The 9554-nt window shown below is 51.8% G+C and overlaps 1 protein-coding gene across 1 annotated transcript; it reads right to left on the bottom strand.

The window, feature by feature from the left end:
* Positions 1-4858: 4858 nt before the first annotated feature.
* KBTBD13 (kelch repeat and BTB domain containing 13) lies at positions 4859-7434 on the bottom strand. Its single transcript, XM_090270772.1, has one exon. The coding sequence runs from the start codon at positions 7352-7354 to the stop codon at positions 5978-5980; it is 1377 nt and encodes a 458-aa protein (XP_090126898.1). The 5' UTR covers positions 7355-7434; the 3' UTR covers positions 4859-5977.
* Positions 7435-9554: the final 2120 nt, after the last annotated feature.

Here is a 9554-nt window from a genome sequence, read left to right as displayed (position 1 = left end):
GAGATCCTGGTGGCTGCAGGGAGTCCTGATGTTAATCTGCAGAAGGCCCCCTAGTGCCCCATGGAAGGGACTGAAGTCCAAGTTTGTCCATGGCCCCTATAATATACTCCTTTAGGGAGCACATGGCCCCTTTGTGATAGCAGCGGGGCTGGTCAAAGCCAAGTGTGAGTCACCATCCCTGAGCATGCGAGAGTCAGTGACCATGCTCTCTATGGTGGGCCAGGCTGAGCTCTGAGAAGCAGGGTCGGTGCTGCTGGTCAATGAAGGCACCACTCCTGTCTCCATGATTAGGAGCTTAGCTCTGTCCACCCCACCCCATGTGGGGGTTGGGGGAGGGTGCAGGGGAATAAGGTCAAGGAGATGGCTTAATGGCAATCCAGAACTGTTTTTAGGATTTAAGGTAGGTCACTGCTTCTGAAGCTAAGAGAAGCATTTTGAGCTCTCCAGGGGTACAGGGCCTTCAGTTGCAGGGACTGAGGGCTGAGGCCAAAGGATCATAAGGATGACACCTTTTTGGTATCTGGTGAAAAGACTCCATGCCTGCCCCTCCACCTACCTGTCCTATGCCCCTAAGGCAGTGCAGGGTCAAGGAGTTGTATTCTGGAGATGATGCCTACCAGGAGGAATAGTGGAAGATGTTTTTAAGGCCAAAAGCACTCTCTCTGGGGCTCCCAATCATGTAGTCATTCATTGCCTTCTCCATCTGAAGCCAGCCGATTGCTACTGCCAAGATAAGCCACTGTCCTCGCCTGAGGGTAGAGGGTTTATTGGCAATTGCTGTGGGCTTGGCGCTGTCCTAAGCTTTCTATGTACTATCTCACTCACTGTGACAGGTGACAGATGCCACGTGTCAGAGAGGTTAACAACTTTGCAAGTTCATATGATTAGGAGTGCTAGAGTTGGGTTAGAATCTAGAAAGTCTGAGCTCAAAGCTGGAGCATCTTAGCTCCGCCCACTACGGGCTTGCACACAGTTCCCTCACCTGACCACACAGCAAAGGTGTGCACCAGATAAGGACTATTGTCTTCAATGACAGATGTGAAGTTGGCCACAGAGAGGTAAGGCAGCCAGCGCCAAATCTCCCAGCAAGTGGGTGGCAGGGCTGGGCCTGGAGTGTGGGTATCCAGAGCTCCTTCTGTGTATCCTGCAGGCCCCCTGGTTAAACCTGGTAAAGGAGAGAACCAGGCCTTACATAGAGGCAGGCCTGCAGCCCTGCCTGGTCCCCACATGGGTGGGGGCAGCAGAAGCTGTGCTCCCTGGATCGCATGCATCTGGTTCTGATTCCATTCCTAGCCACTCCTCAGAGAGCTTCTAAAGGTCACTTTTTTCCCCTCAAATTCAAGTGGCTAGGGAGGCAAAGCCCTAGCTTCCGGTCACGGAGGCACCACTCCTTCTGGTAAGACATTCCCTTGACTCTCGTCACTATGTAATCAGGCCAAGGCACTGAAGTGGACATTTTCCAGTGTTCTTTGCTGTGCCCAATCCAAACCACTCAGTGACAGATGCCCAGAGAGACAAGAGCCAGAGGGGACAGGGCATGGATCTTGGTGGAAAGAGATAGCACACTCAAACTGGGTCATTGGAGGACAGCTGAGGAAAGAGGCTATCTCCAAAGGGTGGGAGGCTACTATAGGGATAGTGTAGTAAGGCTGGTGACAGTGGGCTCTCCTCTCTCCTACACCTGGGAGGGGCACCACCACCTGGAGACTGACAGGGCTGTACAGAAAGGGCCACCTGACAGGTCCTTTGGTGAGTGGAAGAAAAAAAGATCAGTGCAAGACAGCCCTGCAGAGAGGGATCCAGGAATGAAGTCCCCTGACCTACTCCTCTCCACCCCCACCTTCTGCTAGAGTCCCCCATTGGGAGTCAGAGTTAAGAGAGCCCACTGATAGAGCCCACTGATATAACCGAGAAGGGCGGCCTCCTGGGGTGTGGAGCAGGAGAAGGGGACAGTGAATCTGGAGGGTCAGACAGGAGAAAGGAATGAGGAAGATGAGCATAACATATGCTGGCCTGTAGATTCTCATTTTACTCTCATAACTGTCAGAGCCAGAGTTTGACTCAAAAACTAGCTGACTGCCTGGCAGGCAGAGCTAGCCCCTGCAGAGAAAAAGAGAAACATACTGGGCATCAGGCTACCCTCAGAGTTGTCAAAATTGTGTGTGTGTGTGTGTGTGTGTGTGAGGTGGGGGGCTGTTAAAGGGCCCAGGTGGCCAAATACTACCATTAGAGATTTTTGGGAACCCCCTTCAAGGGTGTTCTGGAAGGCAGCACAAGAGATGCAGCATGGTATGGCAGGAAGAGGATGCTAGAGACATGGGTTTTGGCTCGTGGTGGGCCACTGCATTGCCCTGTCTCCAGGAGAGTTACTTGCCCCACCTTGACTTCCCTTTCCTCCCTGTAAAGTGAAGGGTTGGGTGAGATGCTTACATCCTGCTCCAAGACCCTGTAGCCAAAAGGCCCCCTTTACCTTTTGTTAGCTGCCAAGACACCAGAGAGGGGCTCCCTCCATCTGTGCTTCCCCACTCCAGCTAGGGCAGAATCGTGAGGGCTGCAGCAGACACTGATGGGATGAGTCCTGGGAGACCCCCTCCCTTGCGTTCCCATGTCCCGTGCCCATGCTGGCATGCTCCAAGTTGGCCTGTCTGCCAACAGCTGTGTCTCCCACCAGCACAGTTAATTTGCTGCTGTTCCTGGGAAGTGACAGCAACTTGAAGCAAAGCAATTAGGATGAAAAAGTGGCCCAGCTGCTTGGGGCCAAAGGAAAATAAACAGACGGGCCCTGTGTGTATTCCACCGCCAAGAGGAGCAATTCTTCACAGAGTGATTACTACTTCTAATTCCAGTCTCCTCTCCACTGAAGGCAGAGAAGTGACCTACCATCTGCTGCTGTTCTCAGATCCCATTCTTCCCAAAGTATATGGTAGACTTGATAGCTCAACACCTCCTCATGACGGTCTCCTCTAAAATTACTTGGCCCACCAACCCCTGCAGAAATGATACCCTCTACTCTGAAATCTAATAGCCTCTATGAGTTTTTCCTTTGATTGATCGACCAATTCATTCATTCTTCTGACATCATTGAACATCATTCATTCATTATTAATTGAGCCCCTACTACGTTCTAGTCACTGTTCTGAGACCTGCCTGATACAGCAATGAACAGACAAAAATCTGTGCCGTCATGAAGCTCAGTTTTAGTAGGAGGAACAGACACTATACAAGTAAAAATAAGGCATGCTAGGCAATTCTAGATGCTATGGAGGAAAGTGAAGCAATAAAGGGAATGTAGAAAAGGAAGAAGTATATTTTAAAGATTTTATTTATTTATTTTTGGAGAGAGGGGAAGGGAAGGAGAAAGAGGAGAGAAACATTGATTGGTTGTTTCTAGCATGTGCCCCAACCAGGGACCAGCCCATAACCCAGGCATGTGCCTTGACAAGGAACTGAACTGGTGACTTTTTGCTTTGCAAGACAACACTAAACCAATTGAACCACACCGGTCAGGGTGAAAGAAGTATATTTTAAGTAGGGTGGTCAGGAAAGGCCTCAGAATGCAAGTGGCATCTGACCAAAGGCCTGTAGGAGGTTGGAAGTGAACCAGGCAGCTACGTGAGGGAGGTGTGCCCACCAGAGGGACACTGAGCATGCGCATAGATCTCTCTAGGACACGTTCCTCATAGGGGGCCTCTGGGCTGGGACAGCATCTCCTTACCTGCAAACCAGGCACGGTTACAATGAAGTCTAACCTTCGAGGCTAGAGAAGAAAGTGGGCTGGATTATGAAAACTTTCCCCACATTTCATGAGAGAGAGGGAGTATTCGTGTAAATACAAACACACCCCAGGGCCTTACCCAGTCATTACCACCCTCAGGAGGTGGGCCATTAGTCTCCTAGCTAAGCCCTAAGGTAAAAGAACCCAGGATAGTAAATCTTCCAATCAGAGGAGGTAAAGGGTTGGATTCAGGCAAGTGGGTGAACCCTAAGAAAAGGAAGTGCAGAGAGAAGGGTAACAGAGAGGAGTGTTAAGGAGAGAGGCAGAAACACCCTGTCCATCTTGCTTGAAATGTCAGCCAAGCAAGGAGACAGCAACGGAAAATAAGAATGTGGCCCTGGATTCAAAGCTAGGTTCTGCTGCTTCCTAGTTGTGCCTCTTCCAATGTTTGGGGTTTTTGTTGTTGTTGTTTGTTTGTTCTCAAGAGGGTAGTGGGAGGGTTGCTAAGCTGCTTATCACTTAAAATTCTTACAAAGTTTAAGTCAACCATGGGAAAACTGTAAACATTGTATTATTATTAAGCTTGAGACACAGGTCAGGGGTCAAGGCAGCTAGGGGCAGCCCTGACCCTAGACTCCATGTCCAGGGGGTGCCATGCTGATGCTGCAGCCTCCAGGATTCCCCATGGGCCTCAGTTCCTGGAGGATGGAGACCATTCAGGACCAGTCAGAGAAGTTTGCCCAGGAGCATGGAAAGGATGAGGACTGGGGAGGGCGTCTGACCAGGAACCAGGGAGGGGGTATTCTAAAGGAGGGACCAGGGTCTTCATCTAACACCAGGTTCTCATTAGTGGCCTCTACAGCATGGTTTTTTTCAGGACCTCGTCATATTACTTTGTAGGCAGGAAAGTGCCCCAATCCAATTGACAGCACAATAGGATCTCTACCCTTGCTATCTGCACATTTGCATGGCTGCGTGCACACACAGAGAATCATGTCAGTCAGGGGTTCAGTAAGCAATGTGGGCAGCCAAGGTCAGGAATAGTCAACCCTGTATAGAGGAGGTGGGCACACAGCCAACAGAAAGAGAAGAGGAAAGGCATTCCAGGCCCAGGGAATAGCAGGAGCCCAGGCTAGGAGGAGAGAATGAACCTGTAGAATGTGGGGGAAGGGTAAGATGAGGCCATTAGATCTGGCCAGAATTGGCTCATCCTTGAGTGACCTATAATCATGGAAGTTAATAGTCCACTGCCCCTGGGGTGATGACAAAAAGAGGAGTGGACAATAAGCTTACAACTGGGTTCTGCCCTGCAGGTTCACACTCCATCAGGGGGTGTGGAAACCCTTTTTCTCCTCACAGATCTCACTCCAGGTTCAGGTCATTGTCTCTACAAGCCAGCCCTGCCTTGCCCCTGCCCCAAATGCTTCTATCCACAGCTGCTCTCCCTCAAAGGAGGGGCCCACAGAGACTCTTCCCATCTGCTTAAGCCTTCCCTCATCTCACCTCTTCTGAGCTCTATCTCCACCATATGAACCTCCCTTTCAGCAGCTAATTATCCTCCCTACAAAGTTAGTATACCCTCCTTCCTGGAATTATGTATTTTTCCTTTCCCTATTTTCCCTTTGCCCTAATTTCTTCATTACTTTGTTTTATATTTATATTATATCATGGTTTGTTTGTTTTTTGTTTTGGGGTTTTTTTGTTTTCGTTTTTTTGGTTTTAGCATATTGCCTTCAACTTTTTGTGGACCAAGACAAGTATGTGTCAACTTTTTGTCATCCTATAAATGTTCTGTTAAGATTGAGTTTTTCTGGGTTAAGCTCTAAGCTTTGTGGACCTCTCTGGTGGGCACCTATAGAGTATGTTAGGGCAAGCCCTGTGCTGGGCACATACTAGTTGCCATATTCTTGCCTAGCCATTGGCAGTTTGAGTAACATCACTTAACCCACTCCTACCCATGCTCAGTTACTGGCCCATTCACAAACAAAACTAGATGATAGAAATCCTACAGCCCCCACCACCACTGACATTTTGACCCACCAGCTTTCAACAAAGCCCACGTAATTTGAGGGCTCAGACCCTAGCATTATCTTTGCTTCCTGAGTTTCTTAGACATGTTTACACCACCTGACAACAGGAGATCTAGACGTCCCAACCAGGGAGGGAGGGGCTCCCCGCTGCTCCTAAGGCCAGCCTCAAAGACTCAGCCATGGCTCAGGGAAGACTCAGGAGGTCGTCCCCTCCTAAAGCCCAGCCCAGGAGTCACGGTTCAGGCATTGTCGAGGCCACAGGCCCCTGAGAACCAGGAGGCAGCCTCAGGAGAAAGGTCTGCAAGGAGCCGGGCCGTGGGAAGCCCGCCTTTTCCCTAAGCAGCCGCCAGGTGCTGCCCTCAATGGCATAGAGCAGCGTGAACATGCGGTTGACAGTATAGACGGTGTCGCCACGCACCACCGCTGTGAAGAGCGCTCCCTTGCTGTTGACAAACTGGCCGGGCAGAGCTGTCCACTGGCCCGTAGCCAGGTTGAAGCAGTCGATGGCGCAGTGTAGGAAGTCGTCGGATGGCCCGTTGCGCACCACGTAGAGGCTGTCGCGGTGGGCCACCATACAGTGGCCGTAGCTCTGCGGGCGCCGCAGCTCGGCCACCGGCAGCCACGCATCGGCCCGCACTGTGTACTCCACCACAGCGGTGGTGTCAGCCGGCCGCCACAGGCACACGAAGAGGCGACCACATGCCTGGGCGCAGGGCACGCCAGCAGCCGGCTGCGGCAGGTCTGCCACGAAGCTCCAGCAGCCCACGTCCGGGTCGTAGCGCTCCACGGAGCTCATGGGCATCCTCTGGAACTCGCCACCGATGGCGTAGAGGCAGCCGTCGAAGCCGGCCAGCGCCGTGTCGTAGCGCGGCTGGTGCGGGCTGGGGAACTCGCACCAGGTGCCGCTCTCCGGGTTGTAGCAGAAACCCAGTTCCACCACCTCCTTATTGGCGCCCCGCACGCCCCCCACGATGTAGAGCTTGTTGCCCAGCGTGGCCACGCCAGCCAGCATTGTGCTGGCCTCCAAAGGCAGCATGGCCAGCGTGCGCCACGCGTCCTTCTCCTCGTCCAGGTAACACACAGTTCGCGACTCGTCCTCCAGAAAGCCCGGCGCGGGCGTGTGCGTGCTCAACGCCACGTAGCTGCTGGGTCGCAGCGCCGCCACGTACGCGCGGGCCTCGGGCAGCGCCAGCTCGGTCGCCAGCTCGCGCGCGCCGTCGCGAATGAAGAGCGCGGCGCTGTGGAACACGTCCTGCAGGCCGAAGGCGGCGGCCGTGTCGCACAGCAGCGCACAGTTGTCGGACGTGAGGCTGTGCTCCAGAAAGCGCGCCAGCGCCGGCGCCTGCAGGAAGGCGGCGCACTCCACGGCCTGCAGCAGGTCGTCGGCGGCCTCCAGCGCCGGCCGCTCGCCCTGCAGCACCTGTAGCGTAGTGCGGAAGCCGCCCGGGCTCAGCGCGCCCAGGCGCACCTCGGCCGCGCGTGCCTCCCTCATGCCGGAACGGAAGAGGCCGCGGAAGAAGCCGCAATGCTCCACCAAAAGGGCCTGGTCAGCCTGGAAGAGCTGGCCACCCACCCACACCTGCACCGGAGTCTCCGGACCCCGAGGCATGACTTGCAGGAGAGCAGAGGCTGCCGCTGGAGCCCTGCATTCAGCGGCAACCGATTCGGGGGCTCCCAGGTAGCAGAAGAAACTTCCCCCGGATATAAATATCTCCATGGCTAAAGATAGTATGGCTCATGTGATGTGGTGGCTAGCGGGTTGCATGGCTCCGGGCCCAGAGGGCATCCAGAAACCTGCATGGTCACTCAGTGCCTCGTGGCAAATGATAATAGTGATCATATAATGAGCATGCTGTGCACCGTGAGGTATCCTTACAAAGACGTCCCATTTAACCTGCACTAAACCAGCTGTATGCCCTTGTGCAAGTACCCTAACTCTCTGACCCTCGATTTCCTCAGAATGGGGTCAATAATAACACTTGTTTCATGGTACAGGTATTCCCTGCTTTTTGAAAGTTCACTTTATGTCATTTTGCTTTCTTGAAAGACCTACATTAGTATTTGTTTTCACTGAAAGAAAATCCGAAAAGCGAAAATAGCGCTCGGTGTTTCCCAGCCAGTCCTTGTAGAGGCAGCATAGCACCCTGCACAGCAGGGAGAGTGGCCCCTCCAAGCCCCTTCCCTGGGAACTACACTCAGCATCTCAACAACAAGCCGTTGTAACTGTGTAACTCTAAGCTGTGTCTGTGAACCTCTGTGCTTTATTTTCTGCATCTGTTAGCAAGATGTGTCCTAAGGTAATTGCTTCTTCACTTTAGGCCATTTTGATTTACAAAAGGTTTTGTGGGAACTCACTACTTTCAGATAACGGGGGAAAGATGTACTGGGACAATATCTGTAAAGGGCTCAGAGAATTTACATGACTTGTTCAGGGTCATTCAACTGGGAAGAAGCAAAGACAGGATTAATATCTAGCCTACCCCATCGGCTGGTGGGGGAAGGGGGTACCTGGGCCCTGGAGGGAGGAGGCAGAGGTGGCGCAAATAGAGTAAACCAGACTGGGGTCTGGAGCAGAGTTCTAAGTTGGCCGTGGCCCTGACTGTATGCTAGTCCAATCTCATTTTGAGCTTGGATTTCCTTTTCCGTAAAAATAGGGTAGCTGGTAATATACAATAAGTCTCTGAATGTGGAAGTACTTCCTGACTTGGGATGGGAATGAGAAGCTGATGTCTATTCTCCATCTGTCAGCATTCCACTGCTGTGTCTCTAAACATTAGGAAAAGCAAAGTGGGGCAGCTGATTACATATCTGTGGGTGAGAAGAAGGGCTTCATGAAATAATAGTAGTTAATACTTAAATTGCACTATGTCAGTCACTTTTGTAAGCACTTTATTTTTTTTTAAGATTTTATTTTTTTAGAGAGGGGGGAGAGAGAGAGGAAGAGTGGGAGAGAAACATCAATGTATAGTTGCCTCTTGAGTGCGTGTCCCCAACTGGGGACCTGGCCCGCAAACCAGGCATGTGCCCTGACTGGGGATCAAACTGACAGCCCTTTGGTTCACAGGCCAGGGCTCAGTCCACTGAGCCACACCAGTCAGGGCTGTAAGCACTTTAATTCCTGCAACAATTTCGTGAGTAAATGCTATTATTTTCCTTTATTTAATAGATATTATCTGCTCATTGCTTACAGCAACACTGAGTTAGATGTTATTAATGTCCCCATTTCTTAGATTAGAAGACTAAGGCACTAAGAGGTTTAGTCACATGCTCAAGGTCACATGGCTGGTAAGTGGCAGAGCTAGAACTGGTGTGCAGACAGTCTGACTCTAGAGCATGTGCCCTTAAACCACGGCGCCTGCTATCTCTCTGTGCTACAAAAGCTGGGCCAGGAGGTCACAGTGGGAAGGAACTTCAGGATCATGTGGTTCAACCCCTTCATTTATAGTGGACAATCAGAAAGAGAATTGCCTAGGGTCATTTAGCTTGGAACAGACAGTCCCAAGCCTTCAGTTGCCCTACGCTGGGGCACTTTCCCCACTGCTCTGAACTTTCCTGGGTGACCAGCTAAGACTCTGGGTTCAAAAATGTCAGCAATTACCTTTTCCTGCCCACTCATTTTACAAGTGGGGAAAAACTGAGGCCCAGACCTGTGTAGGATGGTATTTGCCATGCTGGAGATGTTCAGCTGCAGGTCTTCTTCAGAAGGAGAGAGAGGACAAAGCTGGAGTTGAGAGGGGCCAGAGGAACTTCCCTCCCCCGCAGGACACAAGCATGCACAGATCCTCACGTATTAATCTGCAGACCCAACA

Source organism: Furipterus horrens, unplaced genomic scaffold (assembly GCF_987537825.1).
Source record: "Furipterus horrens unplaced genomic scaffold, mFurHor1.1.pri manual_scaffold_3, whole genome shotgun sequence".
In the NCBI taxonomy this organism is placed as follows: domain Eukaryota; kingdom Metazoa; phylum Chordata; class Mammalia; order Chiroptera; family Furipteridae; genus Furipterus; species Furipterus horrens.
The sequence above is the reverse complement of the archived record's forward strand: the minus strand, read 5'-3'. Positions and strand labels throughout refer to the sequence as shown.

Bases quoted from the DNA above. Each gene is read 5' to 3' on its own strand.
- KBTBD13 (XM_090270772.1), bottom strand. From the start codon at position 7,354: ATGCCTCGGGGTCCGGAGACTCCGGTGCAGGTGTGGGTGGGTGGCCAG.